Below are 25,561 nucleotides of genomic sequence, written 5' to 3' on the forward strand. Positions count from 1 at the left end.
TGACGTACGTACGGACCGACCATAATTATAGCAAATCATTGTTTTTAAAAAGTTGAATTGGCATTGCACTGAGAAAAGTTTGCAAACAGCGCCCATATCTGTTAAAAAATACACACCAATCGTGCGGTGAGGTCGTGAAACAGCAGAAAAATCTGTAGCATACAACAAATCATATTTTTTGCACAGAAATACTTGTTTTTAGATGTAATAGAAAAGATATTTGTAATATCTATAATACAAAGTAGCTTGATGGCTGTCTGTCTGTCCATCCGTTTGTCTGTCCCTTAAGATCTCAGTAACTACTGAACAGATTGGAACTCAAATTTTCGATATTGAAAAAAAAATTTCTAAGAGGATAATACCCAAAATTGTATCTACTACTTTTGTGGAAACACTTCAGTGCAGGGAAACAGAATCAATATAGAGTAGCCCCCCCCCCCCCCCCACTTTTCAAACCTTCCCTATTAATCACTCGCTTTTCTTTTCTAATTTGTCTTTCTCCCACTTTCTCTCTCTCTCTTTTTTTCCATCTCTCCCCCCCCCCCCACAAATTTTTGTCTCTTTATGCCAGTATTTAAGTCATTTTATCTAAGGACAGTCTTTTTAAATTTTGAAATATCTAATTTTATTTCCTAAAAATGATTGTTATGACATTTTGTACCGAAAATATTTAATATAAAATGTTTTTTTTATCAATCGAATAAATTGTTAATCTTATGTAAAGCAGAAAGTTACATAAGCATAAAATCTGATATAAAAAAAATATAAAAGAAAGTCTTTTTTATCACCTCCCCCCCCCCCCCCCTTTGCTTAGTGTTAACTATAAAAAAACTTCCCCAAATTTAATTTTTCCCCCTTTTTCCCTGTTTGTTTCCCCCCTCCTTATCCATTCATCTTCTACCTTTCCTTTTTAAATATATTTCTTCCCCCATTTCCCCATTTGTACTTTTCCTTATATCTGTCCCCCCGTCCCTTTAACCTCCCTCATAATGTCCTCCGGTAGCGAAAATGCACTCCCCCCCCCCATGTCACTTTACCTCCGTCAACTTTCCCCGCGGCACTACATGTGTTTCTACAATATCATTAACTCTCAAATATTTTATACCAATCTTTGGAACTTTAGAAAAATTTTACAATTAAATTTTTGTATCAATATACTATTACTTGGATGTTGCACCAGATTTTCATTTACTCTGATAAAGTGAAGCTCGCAGCTGGCTAAAATAACGATCCACCTCCTTACCTAGTGGATGAATGAACTGACCAATAAATGAGATCCCTAACAGAGACTGTCATTATATCCATGTATATCCTATTTCCATTATTTTAATCTCTGCTAAACTATAAAATTTCTTGTTTTGTGAAATTCCACCCCTTACCCCCCCTCCCCCCCCTAAACTATCCTCCTACTTGGAGAAAATTCATGGCCTCGTCCTCAATTCCCCCTTCCACATTTACCAACACCCCCCCCCCCCCTTGTCTTTCCTCTTCAGAGAGAGAAAGGGGAGAAAGAGAGGGGGGTTATCGGAGGGTGACAGAGAACAGGAGAGAGAGAGAGAGATAGAGAAAGAGAGAGAGGGGGGGGGAAATGAGAAATAAAAATCTTCTTGCTTTTTAGCATTTAGTAATGTTAAAGTAAACCCTTGAGAAAATGCTGCTTTTTATTTTTCTACAGCCGGCAATTTTTTTATAATTTAGTGATTTTAATTGTGACATTAGTTTAAATTAATCATATTTTTTTCCTATTGATATGTATTTTATAGGCAATACAATATTACCCTAAATTTTATTTATAACGTGTTTTTAAGTGACTTCATAAACAATAACTTTGTGTTTATATTTTGTATTTCATTTTTGTATCTCTACAAATTTGCAAAACATTTTGTTAGTGACCGATTGTTTTAAAATTCTTTTATATGACCTATTTGGCGATATTTTGTGCTTAAAACATTTAAAGTTATGTAAAAAAAAAAGGCATAATAAGTACAAAAGTCAGACAAACTAAATGCTAATATTTTGAAATGGATCAAATATTATTTTAAGCGCATGTAATCTACAGCTAGGGTTTGTTCGTAGCTGAATTGTATAAGACTAGAGAGTAGAAAAATAGATTAAAACCATCCCAAGACTTAAATCTAAAAATGAAATAGCCTAAACCCTCTTCGGGCTCATTTGAAGCTTTTATAAAACTCAATTGGTTCATAAGTTATCTTAAAAAGTAAGCTACAAATCTTAAGCTACAGACAAAAAAAAATTCTTACTACTTTATATATAAAACTAGCGCCTATGCCCCCTAGAGGCCTCTATGGGCACTTGAGGAGGGGAGGGTCGTATTTGTTTACCTAATTTATTATATTAGATTTTAAAAGAAAAAAAATGGGGGGGGGGTGAAATTTTTTTTGGGGGGGGGAGGTAATTTTTTTCTAGGGCGATTTCTCTTGGGAGGGTGGTTGTACCCTCCCCCGAAAAAGTTTTAAACCTTTCCGGAACCTATGAGAAGCTACCCTGTTAAGGTGAACCCGATCAGTTCAGCGATTATTAAGATTCTTCGGTACAGACATACAAACAAACAGACATCCTGTTACTTTATTATAAGGATAGGGATATCACTGTTTTGGCCATATCTGTCTAAATCTGAAATTCATAGTGTTATTGTAGATTGCTATTGCTTCGCTACTAATTGGTATAAGTGTTCCTTGTAAATAAAATTATGATTAAAAAAAAGTTTATTAATTATTACTCATAGAAAAAAAGCTTAAAAATTCCCGCACACTTCACGTTTCTTAATAAAACACAGCAAATCCCTAAAAACTAATTGAAAAATGCAAATATTTTATTTTTAAATATAATTACATTTTAAGGTTAATTAGAATGTATTTAAGAATTATCACAACAAAAATATTCTTTACATGTTTTTTTTTAGTGTGTGTGTGTGTGTGGGTGGGTGTGTATGTGTGTTTGTGTGTGAGTGTGTGTGTGTATAATGCATGAAGAGAGAAATATGAGTGTTGTGTTCGAATTTGGATACCTACCCTTCTCCATCCCTTATACACTGAATATTGTGTGTGTGTGTGTTTTTGTGGATGTAAGAGTTTGTCTGTGTGTACTTTGAGATGCAGTACTATGAAAATGAGAATGTGTGTGTGTGTGTGTGTTTGTGTGGGTAGAACCAGAACGAACTGGTTTCAACCATTTGCTTGTGAACATTTTGTAGAAGATTGTTTTTTTTGGGAAATTTTTAGGGATTATGTACTGGAATTTGGAGGGATAAGACAATGAATGATATAACCAATTTTTATACACCAAAATAGTTATTGGTGGAAATTTTTATAAACCAAATTAGTTATTGGTGGAAATTTTTATAAACCAAAATAGTTATTGGTGGAAATTTTTATAAACCAAAATAGTTATTGGTGGAAATTTTTATAAACCAAAATAGTTATTGGTGGAAATTTTTATAAACCAAAATAGTCATTGGTGAAAATTTAAACCAATCAAAGATTCAATAAAAGGACCTTACCAAAGAATGCGAGATAAAATTATTGGGTACCGGAATAATTTACAGCCCAAGGGTAGATATACCACACTTTTCTGGGATCTTGCTGAGTCAAGTATCAACTGTTGGGAATATCAAAGGATGACTCCATGCAAAATTTGAGCCGGATCCGGCCAAAACCGGCCGTGAATTTTATGAAAAACCGGTTTTTTCCGGTTTTTAGGGGGTATCTGTAAATCGATTCAGCTGGAGCAAAACCGGTTAGAGGTACAACAAATTTTACTTCACATGAAATTTAGCCAATGCAATTGCCTACAAAAATGAACTTCATCATCAACTTGATTGGACAACTCCTTCCCCTCCTAAATGTCCATTAAAACCTCGGAAACGGCAAAAATCGCCAAAAATCACGCCTTCGGCGGCAAATAACGGCTAAACGGTCAGCCGGAGGCGAATGAAACATAAATAAAGAAATGTCTGCCTCAAAAAGTTGTTCAACATGAAAGAGATGCTTGAAGTCTCTAAAACGACTCCTTCCCCTCCTTTAAGGGGAAAAACTGAAAAAACGTGATTTTCAAAAGTATGCCCACTTCGTGGGTGTGGGGGGCACTGAACCCGTCACCCCAGGGTCACCAAATATAAAGTCTAGGCGGCCCACAATGCTGAATTTTCACCAAGTGAAAGTCTTGTGTCATTATCTTTTATGAGAAAAAAGTTATTAATTAATTAAAATTTCAAATTGTGATTTTTTGATGGATTTCTTTGATGAAATGACAGGCCGGTCAATTTTTAGGCCATTTTTTGCGGTTTTTGGGCCGTCACGCCCATACGGTTTGAGATAATCTCACGGGACCTTTTGCCCGACCTAAGCCTGGTTATTTGTAAGGTCTAAGAAGAAAAAAATCCCGGATTGGATGAAGCACGACGTCGCTGCGTGCCGTCAAAAATCGCTGGTCGGCTCATTTTGCCCCCTCAAACCCTCACCTAGTGCCATTTTTCTGTGTAAAGATTATAATTTTAATCTTTTGCGTAAGTCTATTTTTTTTCTTAGACCTCACAAATAACCAGACTTAGGTTGGGCAAAAGGTCCCGTGAGATTATCTCAAACCGTATGGGCGTGACGGCCCAAAAACCGCAAAAAATGGCCTAAAAATTGACCGGCCTGTCATTTCATCAAAGAAATCCATCAAAAAATCACAATTTGAAATTTTAATTAATAAATAACTTTTTTCTCATAAGAGATAATGACACAAGACTTTCACTTGGTGAAAATTCAGCATTGTGGGCCGCCTAGACTTTATATTTGGTGACCCTGGGGTGACGGGTTCAGTGCCCCCCACACCCACGAAGTGGGCATACTTTTGAAAATCACGTTTTTTCAGTTTTTCCCCTTAAAGGAGGGGAAGGAGTCGTTTTAGAGACTTCAAGCATCTCTTTCATGTTGAACAACTTTTTGAGGCAGACATTTCTTTATTTATGTTTCATTCGCCTCCGGCTGACCGTTTAGCCGTTATTTGCCGCCGAAGGCGTGATTTTTGGCGATTTTTGCTGTTTCCGAGGTTTTAATGGACATTTAGGAGGGGAAAGAGTTGTCCAATCAAGTTGATAATGAAGTACAATTTTGTAGGCAATTGCATTGGCTAAATTTCATGTGAAGTAAAATTTTTTGTACCTCTAACCGGTTTTGCTCCAGCTGAATCGATTTACAGATACCCCCTAAAAACCGGAAAAAAACGGTTTTTCATAAAATTCACGGCCGGTTTTGGCCGGATCCGTCTCAAATTTTGCATGGAGTCATCCTTTGATATTCCCAACAGTTGATACTTGACTCAGCAAGATCCCAGAAAAGTGTGGTATATCTACCCAAGGGCCTCTCCCTCCTAAATGTTGCCTTTTCTATATTATTTGATAATATTATTATTCACCTGTAATATATTTACATTTTATTGCTTTGATTCAGGATCTATAAGAAGATAACATAATTCTACCCAAATTTAATGCATTTAAAATTCTGGTAAATATTGATAGTGGGGACGAAGGGTTGTAGATTAATTATTTGTTATTTCATATTTTTCTAAAAAGTTATTAAGTGTATTTTTAAAATATCAAACACTTTGTTTTAGTCATAGTGTCTAAAATGGTTGGGTTTTATTGTAGCGAAGCTACTCTATGATTCACTTTGTCCGTCAGTCAGTAACGCTATGGGGGAAACGTGATTTTCTCCTTTACAAGATAGACAGCTGAAATTTTTAGTGAAGATTCCTATGACATATGCCCATCTAATCTATACATTGTTTTGTCCATCTGTCTGTTATTTGGGGTGCTAGATCGATTCCTAGATTTTTAAGTTTTCATAATTTTCTCAATTCCTTTTCAAGATAGATGTCTGAAATTTTTAGGGATGAATCAAGTTTAGATTTTACTTATTTTCTAAACAAGATTTATTCAACTTTTTTACATGTATTAAAATGAAAAAAAAATATTTAATTAAATTGATCTCCTAGTGTTAAAAACTGCAATTTGATTCAATGGATTTTTATCTATAATACAAAGTAGAATGATGTCTGTCCGTCTGTCTGCCCGTCTGTCCCTTAAGATCTCGGTAACCACTGAACCGATCGGATTCTACTCTTCAGGGAATATACCTACTGGTCTTGTGGTGGTTTTAGGCTATCCTTGTTATTTGTTGGTTTTTAGCTGCGCTGCATATGGACAAATTTGCTCTTAAATTAATTAATTATCTCTTGGTGCCATGGATCATAAGAGATAAGACAATGGCCGATAAAATGATGTACATACCCAGTGATGATAAACAAACTAACCCTTATATAGATTACAATTAGGGGTTGAAACATTGGAACACTCAACTGACTAATCAAAATTCAAGAAATGTGTTCAAAGTTGTTAAGCCAAAGACTAAGAAATGTTATCAAAAACTTTGGGGACTATCCTATTATCCTATTATATAAAGTAGTGTCTCAACCATGACACTTTGGTTGAGCTTGGACTTCCGAATTAGCGGGAAGTTCACGAGATCAGTTGGCGAACATACAAAACCCCCAATACCAGGAACCATCAAGTTTCAACAGCAGGTTTGAATATAGATTTATTGATGAAATTATTTCAAAAGACCTGAAATTACAAGATCAATTAATAAACAGAATAAAATATTATTCGTTATCTTAAAACTTTGAGCACTAAAAAAAATCTTTTTCTTTTCTTATGGTTAAAGAATCTTTGGAAACTTTGGCTTTTAAAGGAAAATTATTTGGTTTAATAAATCATTGTTAAATGCAACAATAAGGCACATAAAAATTACTAAAACATATATTAATCATAATTAAGTTTCATGCTTAGCTGGCTAAAGCCCTTTTTTAAAACTACATATAATCGTCCTATACACCATACTTCTTAATCGAATTAACAAATTCTACCTGAAGCTCTTATGGTTTCAAATCCCTGATATACTAGGGTAGTTCACACTCAATGAGACCAATGATAGGCCCAATTTTGTTCTCCGAAATCTTCACACACACATGTCTCATTCAAAAGTGAAAAAACGTGGGCGCATATAAACATTCCATGCCGCGTCTATTACTGAAGGAGAGTCATTAAAAGACGACATTTGCACTTCGTTTTAGGATTAATGATAAGGAATTAACTTTGCACTTGATAAACACAAAGCTTCCTCGAAAAGAGGTTAAGACACACCCCCCGTTTGAAAGTCAAATTAACTTCCTTAACGAGATTCAAGGTTTTTTTGCGCTGAGCACTAGCAACATTTCTCACTAAACTCAACTCACCATAATCACATGAGAATGGCCACATCCCGAAAACGTGACAATTTTGCTCCTAACTAAATGAAACCCCGAGAAATGCATACACAATATTATACTCCTCACTAGGACTCATAATACCTCACATTTTAGGATAGAAGGATGGGGATTGGTTTGTACCATACAACATTCCATGCACATGACAATCACAAGATCACATACACAAATCCTAAAATGGATAATCCTATTAATCATGATGTTGTAAATATAACAACTTATACTAAATAATAATCATTTCATAATCAATAGGTAATAAATCATTATAAATAAATCAATAAGTACCTACGAAATCAGGTCGAAATGTAAACAATAATGGTAAAATAAAACGAAATAAATCTTAGACAAGAAAATTAAGATTTATAGGTACTTAAAACTAAATTTGTTAAGCATCAAAAGAGTAGTAAGAAAAAATTTTTCAAAATCCTTGGGCAGAAAGTTTTTCAAACCTAATGAATAAGAACTGTAATATCTTAATCAACAATAAAACTTTTTAATACTTAAGAATAGCAAAATAATAATATCTTTGTTAGAATTTTCATCGGAATTATAAAAAATACCAATTTTTCTTTGTAAAAATATGAGACTTTAAATATGAATTTTCAATCATTCCTTGATCTGAATAAAAATGTTTTATTTGATTGAAATTCATATATAATTTTTAAAAAAATCTGCTAAAAAAATACTTGATTTTTTCTTGGAATAAATATCGAATCACGCAACCTCGACACATTTATTCCTTTTTGTTAAACTTTTCAGGTAAGTTTTAAAATGAATTGTACTTTTGAAAAGAAATTAAACTCAATAAAATTAAATTTGAGCATATGAAATAGAAGAATATTTAATCGCATTTCATTTGATTCTTATTTTTAGGCATAAAAATAGGCATATGAAAATGTAGCTTTTTACTAAAAGAAAAACTCAATTTCCATAAAATAAGAATCAATTATTAATCATAATTTTTTTTTAAACCGCTTTTATTTCAATATCTGCGATAAAAATGAAGGAAAGGTTAATTTAAAATATGCATAGTTTATCTTAAATTAATTCTGTGATATTCATATAAATAATAATCAATAATTTAATAATATCATACATCGTGTTCATTATTATAAATGCTTATCTCATAGAAAATAGAGTTTATATTTAAACATGAACGAAAATATATGTACCTAGGAAATAATTGCTATAAAATACTTCTCAAGGTTTAAAATTGCCTTGTCCGAAATCGCTAGGTACATATATTACTACGAATCTCTGCTCTCGGAATGAAGAAAAATCTTTACGCGTGGATTATTAGGAATCCTTGCCTCCGGAGTGAAAGAAAAAACTTTATTTGCTTACAAATTAAAACAAATATCTTGATTTTTTGCGATAATCTTTTTAAAATAATAATAAGAAATATTTTAAACATTATCATAATAATTTTACATGTTGTGTTCTTTACTTTAATGCATTATCTCATATGAGAATCTGAGAAATAACATTTTTTTAAGCAAACGTGAACCATGAAAAAAAAATACCTCGAAAAATAATTCTTAAAAATCTATTTTTCTCAATCTAAAAAAAATCTGCAAAATCATTTGGTAGTTAATACACACAAACTTTTGCTTTTCAAAATCATACTTAAAGAAACAAAATCTTTTAAAATCTGCTTTAAAAGTCTAAACAATTTTGTAGAATTTTTGTGCTTAAATATGAACAATAAAATTAGTTGAATAATGAATACTTATTCTTTGCAGAACCTTTTTAGGTTCCCTTCACAAGCTTAATATATAACTTGTAATATTTTTTCTTTAATGATCATTTTCACATAAATAGTTTGTGTTGTAGATTAGATATGTGTGGTTTGAAACTTTTCAATGACTTTCTGGCGGCAACACCCGCCATATTTCCACTCGCCATTTGCAGGCCTCTTACCCTGTATCAGGCGGCAAGGTTGGCAGCAGCCAAGTCGATTCTTGATTCATGACAGCACCAGGGCAAGTAATAAAAGTGTGACTGTCATAAAACTTAGAATCATCTACCGGCTTTTGTCCGGCCGGAACCGAAACTCCCGTCGGCTCTTGTCCGGCCAGAACCGAATTTCTTATTGGCTCTTGCCCAGCTGGAACCGAAACTCCCGTCGGCTCTTGTCCAGCTGGAACCAAAACTCTGATCGGCTCTTGTCCAGCCGGAACCGAAACTCCCGTCGGCTCTTGTCCGGCTGGAACCGAATCATTCAGCGGCTCAATACCCGCCGTAACAATATTCTCAACGGCTACAGTATCGTTACCAATATCATCAGGAATAACTGCAGCACAACTAACATCATTATCAATAGCAGCTACGGCAGACCCAACCGGCTCATTATCAACAGCTACGGCAGTACCAACCGGCTCATTATCAACAGCTACGGCAGTACCAACCGGTTCATTATCCACCGCTACGGCAGTACCAACCGGCTCATTATCAACAGCTACGGCAGTACCAACCGGTTCATTATCCACCGCTACGGCAGCTTTATATGCAGATTTCTGCTGACCAGCTCCATAGTCAGCACTTGTACAGATAAAACCACTACCAAAAATGGTTCGCCACAACATAGACTGGCCCACTTTCTGGTAGGTTGATGGAAACACGTCAGGATGTGTATTTCCAATGATGATATCTAAGCCTCCACTAATATATGTAAATCTTTCTGGCGGCATCTTAAATATTTCGGCGGCGGTTTCCGGATGGACCGAGCGCATCTCGTTGCCACCTCCGAGGTTAGGCATAACAGCTGCCTCAAATTCTCTCAAGTTACCATCCCTGTCCTTCAGATAGAACACCACATTGCGGCAGGATGATTCACTACCGTCAGCAACAGAAATGTTTGTATATCTGCCGGTAGATTTCAGCTTCAACTTGTGGGACATCTTCTCAGATATAAGTGGTAGACTCGCACCAGTATCAAACATGACGGCGGCATGGCAGGCGCCGCCGCCAGGTGCTACAACTGGAACTATTTGCAGCAGGAAGGTACAGGTGCTAGGCGCAGAACTTGATTTGTAGACTGTATTCACACTAGCACTAGCCTCATGCAACATACGACTATGATAACCGTCGCAATTATTGGTGCCACAGACACCAAGCTTATCCGATTTATTACAATTGTCAGCAGCATGACCATCACACAAGCAGAGTTCACACAACTTATTCTGCTGGACAACTTTTTTTCGGTCAACAACATCCATCTTCTTAAATGTGGGACAACGGAAAATAGGATGTTTATCCTCGCAATTTTCAACAGGACATGCACTGTTCCACTTGGAAGCCTTGTCCTTTCCAGCCTTTCCATTCTCATTGTCACTGCGGCCAGACACTTGCGCGGCGGCAGCTCTATCATGATTTCTCTTGCCGGCGCCATTGTCATAGGACATATCACCGGCCAACATGGCACCCCTGGTCCTCTCCAGCAGTTCTACAATCTTCTGGATGTTTGGTTGGTTCATGCTACCTAGCTCCATCATAATTTTGTCTCTCAAATTTTCAGGGCACTTGTCTTTAAAAATATGAATAAGAGTTAGGTGATTGTAATCCTTAGCTGCAGAACCAACGATGGCTTCTACCTCCTGCATCATGCTCTTGAAGGTAGCAATTGCGCTAACCACGTCCACAGGTTTATCCACAGGTTTCATCTTGTTCAACTTAGTTAAAATCCTCATGAACCGGCGAGTGTTTGATAAAAACATCTGATCAAGAAACGCCCATTGTTCATTATGATCTCTAATCGCTGACACTTGCTTGCGTAGTTCCGGGTTGGTTATCACCTTCTCCATACACAACATCAGACTTAACCTCTGGTCAGCAAATCCATAACCAGAGCATAGATCCTTAAAGACCTGTTTAAAGTTTGGGTAATCCGTGTCAGTACCGTCGAACGACGGCAACAAACTGTTATCCCAGCGCCCATACTGCGGGTTGGAACTCCGAATATCCACGGCAGACATACTTCTGGAGAGCATGGCAGGTGTCCCACTCTCATCCAGGTTAGATGAACGACGTTCCATCTCTCTAAGCCTTCGGTACATATCACGTACTTCTTGGCGCAACTCCACGGAAATTTTAAGCACTCCCATGTCCATCTTCACCTTCTCAATGACGTCGAGGTTCCTGGCGACAGTGCTTGACCTCGCGTCGTCTGAATCATTGTCAAGCCAGTACAGAATTTTTGTACACTGCTCCAACGACGCATAAACTTTATCAGCAACAGTTTTCTGCTCACTAGCTTCATCCAAATCACGCTTGAACTCGCGCAGCTCACTAGTATCCACGGCAGGTTTTAGACTTTTTATTAGGTCAGATTGGTCCTTGACCTCACTAAAAATGTCACGAATTGATTTTAAATTCACATTTTCACATGAACTAAAACTTTGGCAGGCTTTTAGATTTTCATAAAACACTTTTATCTGTTCGTCAAACACCTCTAGCCTTTCATTGCCAATAGCGATAGCTCGCTCAATTTTCTGCTTTTTAGTGAGCACCATATTGATTCACTAGGTAATTATTTCACAGAAAAATTGTCAATGTTTTTTTTGCATCAATACACTACATGCTATTGATTTATTGAAGAATGCTAACGCCTATTCTTCAGATTCATTTGAAATTGCTTGTGCAGCGCCTTCAACCATCAGGTTATTTGAAATTCACTTGTGCAGCTCCTTCAAACTCCATTCATTCGAAATTGCTTGTGCAGCTCTTTCTTTTTTGCATCAATAATCTAGATGCTATTGATCTCTTGATGAATGCTAACGCCTATTCATCAGATATTTTGAAATTGTCTCAACCATGACACTTTGGTTGAGCTTGGACTTCCGAATTAGCGGGAAGTTCACGAGATCAGTTGGCGAACATACAAAACCCCCAATACCAGGAACCATCAAGTTTCAACAGCAGGTTTGAATATAGATTTATTGATGAAATTATTTCAAAAGACCTGAAATTACAAGATCAATTAATAAACAGAATAAAATATTATTCGTTATCTTAAAACTTTGAGCACTAAAAAAAATCTTTTTCTTTTCTTATGGTTAAAGAATCTTTGGAAACTTTGGCTTTTAAAGGAAAATTATTTGGTTTAATAAATCATTGTTAAATGCAACAATAAGGCACATAAAAATTACTAAAACATATATTAATCATAATTAAGTTTCATGCTTAGCTGGCTAAAGCCCTTTTTTAAAACTACATATAATCGTCCTATACACCATACTTCTTAATCGAATTAACAAATTCTACCTGAAGCTCTTATGGTTTCAAATCCCTGATATACTAGGGTAGTTCACACTCAATGAGACCAATGATAGGCCCAATTTTGTTCTCCGAAATCTTCACACACACATGTCTCATTCAAAAGTGAAAAAACGTGGGCGCATATAAACATTCCATGCCGCGTCTATTACTGAAGGAGAGTCATTAAAAGACGACATTTGCACTTCGTTTTAGGATTAATGATAAGGAATTAACTTTGCACTTGATAAACACAAAGCTTCCTCGAAAAGAGGTTAAGACAAGTAGTAAGCGTTATTTGTCTGTCCCGAAGGATCTCGCTAACCGCTGAACCGATATTGTTCTCATTTACAGTGAAGCTTCTTATGAGTCCTGGGAAGGTTTTAAACTATTTTTGACCAGGGTGTCTTCACCCCTTCCCCCCCCCCCCAAAAAAAAATATTTTTTTTTACTCCTTTGAAACTCAAATTTAAAATGTGATGAGGTCCACTTTTCCCCCTCCTACCTTAAGTGCCCCTAGAGATCTAGGGGCGTAGCCGCTAGTAGTATAAAAAACAGTCCAATGTCCCCTCCCTCTCTGATTGTTACAGCATATTTCTTCCCTATTTAATTAACGTCTATTTATTAGTATGTACCTTGCCAAATCACCTTGACTCTCTAAAAAGTGTCTGAAAAATGAGCCGTGTGACGTCAATCAATCCATCTCTTTTTCGGGGTTTAATTTGCCAATTTTCCATTTTCTAGCGCATGTAAAAACTTTTTTACCCTTGTGCTTAAATTTTATTTTTTAGTTGTGGAAACATTACCTTATCTATAATACAAAGTAGAACGATGTCTGTCTGACTATTTGTTTGTTTGTACCGAAGGATCTTGCTAACCTCTGAACCGATCGGGTTCTTCTTTACAGGGCGCCTTCTCAAAGGTCCCGGAAAGTTTTGTAACTATTTTCTTGGGGGGTGGGACACCCCCAACCCCCCCCCCCCCAAAAAAAAAACCTTTCTTTAAAATCTAAAATATGAAACACTAGGTTGATTAAACCTCTTGAGGCAAAGGCTAGGGGCGAAGTCGCTATTTTTATATTTTAATATCTTATAGAATTACAGTTAATGAGAATAAGAAAAAATTGTAACCATTACACACATAAAACAACATAGGTAGGTTATGTTTGGGTTAGTCAAAGTTTAATAAAAAAAACTTATGTTAGCCCCCCCGCAGGGGGTAGGCTACCGAAAGCTTTGCGATTATTTAGAAAGGATAAAGTAGAGACGCAGCAGCTAGTTGTATAAATAAATTGAATATTTAAATTTTAAATTATGTGAATGGTAAGTACATATGTATTTGATATATATATAGATTATTGTATTAGTCATAGCGGATCAGAAACATAACATGTTAAAATATAATGTACTAGCGGGTACGCCCCTAGAGGCCTCTTGTGTCACTTTAAATGTTTTATTTTTTTAAACGATTTTTAAAGATTTCTCTTGGGAGGGTGGTGATACCCTCCCCCAAAATAGTTATAAACCTTCCCGGGACCTAAGAGAAGCTACCCTGTTAAGGAGAACCTGATCGGTTTAGCGGTACAAACAGAAAGTCAGACAGACATCGTTCTACTTTGTATTTTTGATGGTGCTCTCCCTAAAGTGTCTAACAAATACAAAACACTCCCCTTACCTTTTTAAAAAATAAGAAAATAAGAAGTATTTTTTCTTTTTGCCTCCTGTAACCAATATAACCTAGCCTATAGTAAAACAATAAAACACACAAAAAACTGCCCACTTACCTTATTTAAAAAAATAATAAAAAGTTGTGGTTATGTGCTTAAATAGGTACTTATAGAGAAAATTTTATATAATGATTGAATACTAAATCAAACCTCATCTAAATCACTTAAATGGTGCTTTCACTCAATAGTATTTTTAAGCCTCTGATACTCCTAAAAATTATTTTTGTTGTTGTTGTAAAAATAACCTTTACAGGGCCGAGTACTATCACTCTTGGACTCTTTCAACTGTTATTTATCTTAACCTAATTATAACTATGCTAAAAATACGTATTTAGTTTATGGTCCATTTGCAATTGGAGGAAAACCGCCAATAAAATACATTATTGTACTAAAAAAAGCTATAGATAACCTAAATGCCTATCCTTGTATAAGATAGAAATACCTGAAATATCAATTTTTATTCCCGTTTTATTTAGAAAACTTTTTTGACATGATCCATAATAATTTATTTAAATTCTGCACTATTTAGTCATTTATTTTACTGTGTAACTCATGGAGGGAGGGAGAAAACTTTGAAATTATATTGGTACACAAAGTCAATAGGTACCCTCTCTTATTCGTTGGCTTAAAAACTTGGTATTATCCTCTTAAGAATTTTTTTTTCAATTTTGAAATTTTGAGTAAATTTAGTTAAACATTCATAAAAGCGAAGCTCTGAACTTTAACTTTCGAGTAGAGTGTCAGAACGGAATAAGCAGAATATAAATGTATAAGAGTCGAAGCAAAATTGTAAGAAAAATTTGTTGAAAAACTGCTTTAATACAGGCTAATGTTTATGGATGGACTTACTTACATTTTTAGGACTTGTTTATAGATTTGCTTCGCTTATAACATTACACTTTGTTGTCCCAGGAATCAACATACCAAAAATCAGATCAATCGGATGATTAGATCACATAAAAATTTGTTCTTAAAAAGTAAAAAAATCAACATGTTTAAAATGGACGAACGGACATTTTTGTAACGATTATAGATTTGATATGCTTATCAAATCATACCTAACTACTGCAGCAATCACCGTACAAAGTTTGAAATCGATAGGACAATTCTAACGTGACAAAATTTACGAAATAAAATATTCGTTCCATTTAGCTAATGAGCATAAAAAATATCTTATATAAAAGTTATGTATTGCCTCTTTAGGAAATGTTATTTACTTGTACATAAAACAAGCTTATGAAATTTTCGTGAAGATTCTCCATATAAATAAGAATCAACTCTAAAACTCAGTTTGTCAGTCGGTTATTTGTTTATTTATATCTGTGCTTTGCCCTTTGGATGTTGTCAATCTAAATTTTGTACTGACATAATTTATAAAAATACACAAGCACATGAGTTTTTCAGTGTAGTAACATGCTTATAAAAAAGGGTTTATACAAAAAAAGAAAAACTTATCCTTCATATAAAAAAGTAACAGGATGTCTATCTGTGTGTGTGTCTGAACCGAAGGATCTTTCTAACCACTGCACTGAACTGATATGGAACTTCTTTAGTATTTATAGCTTCTCATAGGTCCATTTTCTTTTTAAACTAAAATCTAAAATGGAGAGGGGTTTACTCCCCCTCCCCCCATTCTTCCCCTACCTCAAGTGTTCTAGGGGCGTAACCGCTGGTAACGTATATAACAAGAATATAATCATCCTGTATTAAGAGAAGTCTTTTTTAAAGACGATATCCTAAAAATTAACTATCCTATCGATCTTTCTGTTTGCTGTTTTCCTCAAACACAATATGTATAAATTAGGGTTGGGCCGGATACTTTTTTGGCCGGATACCGGATATCCGGCTGATTTCTTATGCCGGATATCCGGTTCCTGCCGGATATCTGGCCAACGTTCGATATCCGGCAAAATACCGGATATCCGGCGTCAAAAAATCAGCCGGATATCCTGTAACCGGATAGTTTCAATATCCGGTATCCGGCCGGATATTTAAAATGGCCGGATATCCGGCCCAACCCTAGTATAAATACAGAAGTGCATAACTAGCATGTAAATTTCATTTATACAAAGTGTTCTAATCATCAGTGTTTTGTGGCTTACATACTAGATAGTGATACACAGAAATATGATAAATATTTATAGAAACAGTTTTTACAAGTAGTTAGTATTATGTCTGTAGCGAAGCATCTTGGTAACCGACGAAACAATATGGTTTTTCATTATAGTGAAGCTTCTTTTAGGTCAAGGGAAGGTTCTTAACTATTTTTGAGGAGAATATCTCCACCATCTCTATAAAAATGATCCCTACACCAAGAAAAATGATATATTTTTTAAATATTTTTTCTTTCTTTCCAAAACTCAATTGCAAAAGGGTGGGGGGGGGAGGGGAGGGATTCACTTGAAATGCCACTACAGGCTTCTGGAGGGGGCGTTGCTAGTAGCATATAATGTATTTGAAATAATTATTTTTATATACTATTTTTCTCTTTGGGTATGATTTCCACCCCAAAAATAGCCTAAAACCTAACTAGATCCAAGAAAATCTTCCCTGTACATTGTTGATCTATATGTCTTGTCGTTGTTGTGAGATCTTAGATTACTAGCGGTAGCGCCCCTAGCATCTAGGGGCTCTGTATTTTAAAGGAATATAGAAGGGCAGAAATATAGCATAAAACCATTACCAGACTTAATTATTTCAAGATAAAATAGCCTAAAACCATCTCAGGACCTTTATGAAGCTCCACTGTAAAGGAGAACCATATCGGTTCTGCGATTAGCGAGACCCTTCGCTACAGACAAAAAATCTTACTACTTTATATAATAGGATATATTTGCTATTAATGATTTTTAAATGTATTTCTTAAACACATGTTCAGTATAGAGTTATAACTTGTAACTATGGCTTAATTCTATGTCCTAGAAAATAGAAATAGTATAGAACAAGGATGACAATATTTGTTAAAGCGTAGCTCAAAGAAAACATAGTGTCAGAATATTATCACAATTGTAATTTTTAAAGTTTTATATAGATTTTATGTAAAGAAAATCTCCAAATTTGAAACAATAGTTTTAATCTATAGAAGGGGTAATTTTGTTTGTCTTAATTGGGGATGTATATCAGAAACGTAGTGAGGGGGGGGGGGCGTCAACCGATACAAAAGCTATATAATATCAGGGATCTGAAGGCAATAAGACAACGGCCGATAAATTGATTTACATCCTCAAAGATGATACACAAAATTACCCCTTATGTAGATTAGAATTAGTGACTGAAACGTTTGAACACTTAACTAAATTAACCGACTTATCAAAATTAACTAAAGTCCCTTAAGTTGTTTAGCCAACGAATAAGAAAACGTTATTACAATACTTTGGGGACTTATTTAATCTAGAGTTGTTTTTCTATTTTTTTTTCCAGTTCAACGTTCCAATGTTTAGTTTATATCACTTTAACATAACATGTTTTTTGACATTTTTTAAACAAAAAAAAATCATGCCTAACTAAATAAAGGGTGTACTTTTAGTGACATTGTTTACTTTTTTACTAAGTTAAAAGTTATATCTTATAAGATGGGGAGGGGGGGGGGGGAGTGGGTTGTCATGACATAATACCGTCAGGTCTAACAGCCTTATATAACTTTTGGGTACAGGTTTTCCTTTTCTGTCTGAATACACGAGGTATCAGGTTAAGTATTACCCGGCTGACAACCAACCCGACTTTTCTCTGGAAGCTCGCAATTTGTATGGTAAAGAGTTGCGACTGTTGACTGGCCATGGCATTTCTCTACTCTGACAACTAGTGTCATGTGTCGGACATTGCAGAAATACTACACAACATATTTTTTCTCTCATTTTATTCATGAAATACAATTGTTTCACTAAATTAATACATCATCAGTTCCAATTAAGATGTAAAAAAAATAAGATAAAAAATATTTTTTTTTGCATTTTGAATCTTTTATTTCAGAGGCTAGACAATGAGTCTGCTGCTCTGTCAGACGCCGTAGGTTCTGTTTACATCAGGTAAGAAATAATAACCATAAGCAAACATTTTCAACCTAATTTGATTAAATTGATAAAGGAAGAAAATACCGCTTTAACTACTGAAAGACTGCCACGAGTAGACCCTATACCCAAAATTTGAAGCCTCCAGCTTCAATAACAAAAAAAAGTTATAGACACTTCAAAATTATATTTTTAGAACAATGAAAATTTTAAAAGTTTTTCATTGCTAATAATAAAATTTTCATTATTAAAATACGTCGCCCAGAAAGAAAATTATAAGCTTATTTTTGGCAGCAATCACAGTTGAGCATCTAAATTACTTACATTAGTTTAACTTTTTCCCGCTATGATTTTACGCTTACAAATGTAATTTAAACCGAATTTTTAAAAGAGATTTTGACTATGAAAAGGGGTGTTTTTATTGTAAAATGTTATCAGTTACTGGCAGCCTAAGTTTCTGACAAAAATAAGCTTTTAATTTTGCTTCTAGACGACGTAATTTAATACTGAAATTTCTATCAGAAGCAATAACAATCTTTCAAAATTTTCATTGTAATAAAAAAAAACATTTTAAAATGTCTGTAATTTTTTTGTTATTGAAACTGGAGGCTTCAAATTTTTGGTTTTGTGTCTACTTATGGCAGGCTTTCAGCAGTTAAAGCGGTTTATTTCTTGCAGGGTTCCTTTAAATAAATCAATTTAGAAACTAAAATTATTCGTTTAGAAAGAAATATCATTGATTTGTTATTAAAACTAGTCTTAAAATTGTTTTTTTTTATACCTAATAAGTTTCCATTTAAATTTATCAATATACTTCTTAGGAATAAAACCCAATTATTTCGTTTACAAATATAGTTTAGAAAAAGTTTACAAAAATAGATTTTTTCACCTTAAGATCATAATGTTTCATAAATTATTGGTCGATTTTTAAAAAAATAATTGAAATGTTTCTATGTTTCTTATATTGACAGCGCCCCTAGCCTCTAGGACCAACTCTTAAATCAAACTTTTTTGTAAGGTATTTTTCTCAAAAAGCATAAAACCATCCAATAGACCAATGGAAAACTTCCCTAAAATTGTGGACGATCGATTCTGCCTTTTACGAAATCATAGCGAACTCCCATACATACATACATACAAACATTCCGTTAATTTAATATATATTAAATTTGTCTGCGGTTAAAAGATAGAAAAAAATGAATGAGTACAAATATTTAATATCTATCGGAAATGATAACACTGAAAAGGGATTTTATAAAATATTGCAGTTTTCTTTATGCCGCTGCAAGTCGTTGGCATGTTAGTTATGACATTTTAAGTTTTTGCTTTGTACCACATTGAATTTTTTCGTGTTTCTTGACTTTGCAGTTCAAAGAGATAAAAAGACAAAGTGTTTTTAAAATTGAATTTATACCCGGGAGGGAGGGGATATTGGCCTGTAAATTATACTGGTACCCAAAGTTTTTAAACGCATTCTCATATTCGCTGGATTACAACCTAAGAAACTTTTATTTAATATTGATTGATGGGTATAAAATAACAGTGTCCAAGCATTTCCTCTAATAGTTTATATTTTACTAGCGGCTACGCCTCTAGAGGCCTCTACGGGAACTTGAGAAGAGGGAAGTTGAATTCCAACGGCCAATTTTAAAAGAAAGTTAAAAAAATTTCGATTTCTTTGTTGCGTTTAAGAATCTACGAATATTTAATTTTTTTTTAAGATTTTTTTTTGTGATTTCTCTTGTGAGGGTGGTGATACCTGTTAAGGATCAGTTCAGCGGTTAGCGAGATCCTTCGGTACAAACAAACAGACACACACACATCCTGTTACCTGATAATTTGGGGTGTACATAAATTTAATCGTCCATTGTCTTTTCCCTTAAGAACCCCGAAATGTCTAGTGTATTATAAAGCGTAGCTTTTTTAGCTTCGTTTTTTTTGTCTAAAACTGTGAAAATTATTGTTTGTTTAAACAGTACGTCGCTCCCTATACATTCTTATACTTTACAAAGATAAATGTTTTTATTAATATTGTTTTATTTCTTTGTATTTATACTTAATGAAGCCCTGATTCTAATCTAGTTTAGTTATTATTACTAGCGAACCTTCTCTATAATTCATAATGTCAGTCTGTCTGTCCGTCCATCTGTCTGTCTGAGACAGAAAAGTAAAAACGTAATTTTCTCGGCTCCAATAAAAAATAGAGAGCTGAAATTTTCAGGGACTTATTATGCTAACATTCTCTATATTTTCACCAAGTTTCATTAAGATTCGCCAATTGAATACTTTCATATTCTGCATACTTTTATATCAAGTTTTATCGAGATTTGCTTATTTGTTGGGGTGCTAGTTTGATTCCTAGATTTTGAGTTTTCATGATTTTCTTTACTTCTATTCGAGATGGACGGCAAATATTTTAAGGGATTAAATAAGTTTACAATTTACATATCCCCACAAAGTTTTATTAAGATTTGCTTATTGGTTGAGGTGCTAGATAGATTCTTATATTTTTACCTTATAAATCTCACAAGGTTTCATGATTTTTTAGTTTAATGTTTTTTTTATGAAACTGCTCTATAGTTTACTTTTTCCGTATATACATCCATAAATTTTGAGCTTCGCTACTTATGGATGTTTTTATCCTTGTTTAAGTACATTTTATATGTATTTTATCCTTTCGGAAAATTTGTTCAATTTATTTTTTTGTGCATAATCAATTGTGAAAATCTTATGGTTTATTACAAAGAGATAGAGGGGATATTGGGCTGTTTATTACACTAGCCCCCAAAGTTTTATAATAACGGTTTCTTATTCGTTTGCTTTACAACTTTGGAGACTTTTAAGAATTTTGTTTTTTGGTTCATTTAGTTCAGTGTCCAAACAATTCAACCACTAATTGCAGTCTTCATTGAGGATGTACATTAATTTAAAGGCCATTGTCTTATCCCTTTGATTCTTGGTTTACAACGCCAATTGTTAACTTCGGTGTTATTATAAATCATGAAAAGCTTACCTAATGATACTTTTATGTTCTTATTTTATGTATTAAAAAAATTTTTACCTCAAGACAATAATAGTTATTTCTCACATCGTATTATAAACAGCTTTCCGCAGATATAAAAAGGTACAATTATACGATTAAAACCAGTTTTTTTTAGCCCCTAGTTACGAATGAATACGAGAAGAAAAAAATTAATGGAAATAATAACAGTTTTTTTCGGCATAAGCTTTCAAAGTGACAGACTTTAATGATTAGTTATGATTTATAACATCATTTACTTTACAAAAAAATATTTTATAACTTGGGTTCTAGTTGCTCTGCCGCAAGCCTCTAGGGGGAAGTCGGCAAATATAGTCTAAAACCAACCAAAGAGATTTTCAAGTTTCCTCAAAAAGAACAACTAATTCTGAACAGCATTTTCCGAGATCTTTGAATTCAGACAAAAATATTTTATCATAAGATCAATGTAAAAATGTGGATACTAAAAATAAAAAAATAAAAAATTATTTATATTGTTTTGTTTATAAATTTTCTCCTGTTATCGCTGCGAAATTCTCGGAGTTTTATTTTCTATGGTTAAGCTATAATTGTTTATTTCAGTAATTATGACTTTACCAAAGTATAAAACAATATTTTTAATATATAAAAGAACTAAATCCAAGGAGGGACGGGACATTGGAACGTAAATTATACTGGTACCCAAAGTTTTATTAAACACGTTCTAATACTGGGTTACTTTAAAAACATGGAGACTCTAATAAATTTAGATTGGGTTGTACAAACTTTCAATGTCAAAACGTTATCATTAATAAGTCTACAAAAAGGGTAATTTGGCTTATTGTAATTGGAATTGATAATCAACTTAACATCAATTATCCTATCTCTTAGGATCAATATTTTGTTTAGATGTGCTTCTAAAAAAAATAGTTTTTTTATTTTCCAAAATATTTTCTCTATCCCGAAATTATAATGCGGTGAGTGTAAATCTCTAAAGTGATTCTAAATTTGTTAAATAGAAATCTATCACAAACATACTTCTGTAGTTAAATAGAATTAGATTTATACTTTGTCAAAAGCAAACATTTATATATTAATGTATGTAAGCAGGGGTTTAAAGGGATAAGACAATAAATTTATTTGTATTTTTTAATGATAATACTTAAAATTATCCCTTTTGTAAATTACAAATAGTGGTTGAAAAGGTTGAACACTCAACTTAATTAACCAACCAATTATAATATCCAATAAAAGTCTCCAAATTTGTTAAGCCAACAAATGCGGAAACGTTATTATGAAACTTTGGGGACTAGTGTAATAAACAGTCTTCTTCCTTCTTGGTATTAGTATATTAAATCATTATTATTAAATACCTTTTTCAATATTACATAGTTTTTATTTTTATGCTGACTACTTTGCATTTTATAATGGTTGACATTGCTGACATATTGTCAAAGTGCTTTAGAAATCCAATTTTATAAAGAAGCAGGTTTTTTTTTGTCTAAAGCTTCATGTATCAATAATTACTGAACGGATTGAATTCTCCTTTTAAGGTAAGCTTTACTTCGGGATGGGTTTAGGCTGTTTAAGTTCAGATTTTATTCTTGGGATGGTTTTAAATTATTTTTCTGCTATGTCTATAGCCCTTTAATTACAGATCCCCTAGAAAACATGGGCACAGTCGCTAGTTGCTAATTAATATTTGAATATTTGAATTGACATGACAATATTCTTGTGTTAAAATACAAAACAAAGTAAAGCAATTGAAATTCGGACTGACTGATTTTTTAAAAGCAAAGCTTTTCTATAATTAGTGTAGGTCCGTCCGAAACGTTTAGCTCTTTTCATTAATTTTTACATGTAAGAACTACCCTATCATTTTCCAACTTTGGATGATGATTTCTATAACATTTAGGTACGATTTGGATCAAATTATTTAAATTTAGTTTAGTCTTTTATATATATTTTACATACCTATATATTCTATTAAGTTCTGACACTCTACTAAGTTTAAATGTTTGTCTTGCGTTTCTGAGCTTCGCTTTTATGGATGTTGTTAGCCTTGTTTAAATTGTAATTTAAAAACAATTAGGTATGATATCAAAATGAAATCAAATGCATTATTTTCATTATTTATTTATACCCAAACTTATTTCATTCTCTAAATTACATTTAAATTATAGACTAACAACAATTTTGGTATTTTCTAATGATAGAATATCAAATTTTATAAATTACAGAATAAAATCATTATTTTAAAATTAAATGTCAGAACTTTTTTGTTTTAATAACCGGAGATTTCTTGTCAATTTGTGTTTTTGTTATTTATTTATTTATGTTACCTATCAAAATTTGGATTTCAATTTCAAAGACATTAGATTCTTTCATATTTAAGATATATATCTTTTTTAAACTGGCAATGCAATAATAGGACAAATGAACATTAACATAAATTGTCAGAACTGAAAAAAGCAGAATATAATTATAAATATGTAAGTCTAAACAAAATTGTAAGTAAATTTGATGCAAAACTGTTTGAATACAGAATAGTGTTTAAGGACATACATACACTTTTAGGACTTGATTATATTGATTGTTCGCTTTTAACATTGTAACTTATTGTAATAAGAATTAGTATTTCAAACTTCAGATAAATAGGATAGTTATATTGTTGTTTAAAATATTAAAAAGCAACATGTTTTAAATGGACGTACAGACTTTCTGGCAACGTTTATAGAGTTGCTATGATTCGTACCTTGTTATTATAGGAATTATTATGCAAAGTTTGAAATCAATTGGACAATTTTAACATGTCTAAGTTAATGAAAAAGAGCAAACCCTTCCGGACGGATGTAGAAAATTATAAGAAATACTTTGCTTTTAACAAGATAAATGTATCATCTATTTACTCATGTTTCTTAATGAGTATATAATCTCAATATAAAAGTAAATCAGCCAGGCGAAATAGGTTTACAAGTATTAATACAATCTTAGTGCTATACAATATCCTATGCATCATCCTAAAGGACCCCCAGAATATAATAGATTTACCAAAAATATTAAAAGTTGCACTAGTACTAACCCCTAATTGTTAAAAACTTTAACATTTGCACCATGTAAAATAGAAATTTAACAATCAAAAAATTGTTTTATTGTTTTTTCTTTAGGATGGCAGACGATGGCCAATTAATAGATGACACACAAAATTACCCCTTTTTTGAATTGCAATTAGTGGTTGAAACGTTTGGACAACTTAATGAACCAACCAATCAAAATTTGATAAAAAGGACCAAAGTTGTTAAGCCAACGAATAAGGAAGCTAAATTAAAAAAACTTTGGGAACTAGTGCAAAAACATCCAAAAGTGCCCTACCTCCTCCCTGACCTATATCTATAATACAAAGTAGAACGATGTTTGTTTGGCTGTCTGTTTGTTTGTAGCGAAGGATCTCGCTAACCGCTCAACTGATCGGGTTCTTCTTTACAGGGTAGCTTCTCATAGGTCCCGGGAAGGTTTATAACTATTTTTTTAACCCCCCCCCCCCCAAAAAAAAATGAAAAATACCCCCCCATTTAAAAAAAAAATTTCTTTAAAATCTAAAACACGAAAAATTAGTTTGATAAAACCTCTTGGGGCAAAGCCCCTAGAGGCTAGGGGCGAAGCCGCTAGTAATAATATATATCTGAAACAGACACGGTGTTGATGTATTAGTCTAGCCTAAATAATCTTTATCCAATACAGCAGAACAACACACAAGCAATTTCTTAAATGAAATAAATGCTATAATTTTCAAAGAAAGAGAAGGGACAATGGCTTTTTTATTAGATGTCCCAAAGTTTTACAATAACATTTTCTTATTCGATGGCTTAACAAATTTGTGGACTTTAGTGAAATCTTATTGGTTGGTTCTTTAACTTGATTGTTCAAACATTTCAATCACTAATTGTAATCTACAGAAGGGGTAGTTTTGTGTATCATAGGGGATGTATGTCAATTTTTCGGCCATTGTCTTATATCTTTAGATCTCTGCCTATCTTAAAACTTAAAAATGTATGGAAACACCTGAAAAGCCTAAAGCAGAATCCTTGCTAAGCCGGAGAATAATAAACAGATTTTGTAAATAAGTACACTCTAGAAAAAATATGAATGATGATATCCATATTAAGCAATACAATAATAGAGTAGTCATGGCAGGTATCATTAATAAATATGATATAAGCAGAGAGAGAGAGGGGGGACAATGGGCTG

The 25,561-nt window shown here is 33.4% G+C and overlaps 3 protein-coding genes and 1 long non-coding RNA gene across 4 annotated transcripts in view; 1 reads left to right on the forward strand and 3 right to left on the reverse strand.

Moving 5' to 3' along the window:
• The window catches only part of LOC145319646 (uncharacterized), a 40,911-nt gene that overhangs the window by 13,581 nt on the left and 1,769 nt on the right, over positions 1–25,561 (reverse strand). The window lies entirely within an intron of this gene.
• On the reverse strand, positions 6,590–7,699 carry LOC145319650 (uncharacterized). Its single transcript, XR_013879979.1, has 2 exons — positions 6,931–7,699; positions 6,590–6,628 (listed from the first exon to the last, which is right to left on the reverse strand). It is a non-coding gene; the product is annotated as an uncharacterized LOC145319650 (long non-coding RNA).
• On the reverse strand, positions 8,347–12,754 carry LOC145319642 (uncharacterized). Its single transcript, XM_080161913.1, has 2 exons — positions 12,592–12,754; positions 8,347–12,289 (listed from the first exon to the last, which is right to left on the reverse strand). Exon 2 carries the CDS (start codon positions 11,838–11,840, stop codon positions 9,246–9,248), a length of 2,595 nt encoding a protein of 864 aa, XP_080018039.1. The 5' UTR covers positions 11,841–12,289; positions 12,592–12,754; the 3' UTR covers positions 8,347–9,245.
• LOC145319644 (juvenile hormone esterase-like) overlaps positions 18,276–25,561 on the forward strand; it is an 84,109-nt gene continuing 76,823 nt past the window's right edge. The window contains exon 1 of the mRNA XM_080161914.1: positions 18,276–18,333. The gene's annotated coding sequence lies outside the window, so the exon portion shown is untranslated. The remainder of the gene's footprint in view (positions 18,334–25,561) is intronic.

This window comes from Acartia tonsa, chromosome 5 (assembly GCF_053477335.1).
Source record: "Acartia tonsa isolate MP-2025a chromosome 5, ASM5347733v1, whole genome shotgun sequence".
NCBI classification, from domain to species: domain Eukaryota; kingdom Metazoa; phylum Arthropoda; class Copepoda; order Calanoida; family Acartiidae; genus Acartia; species Acartia tonsa.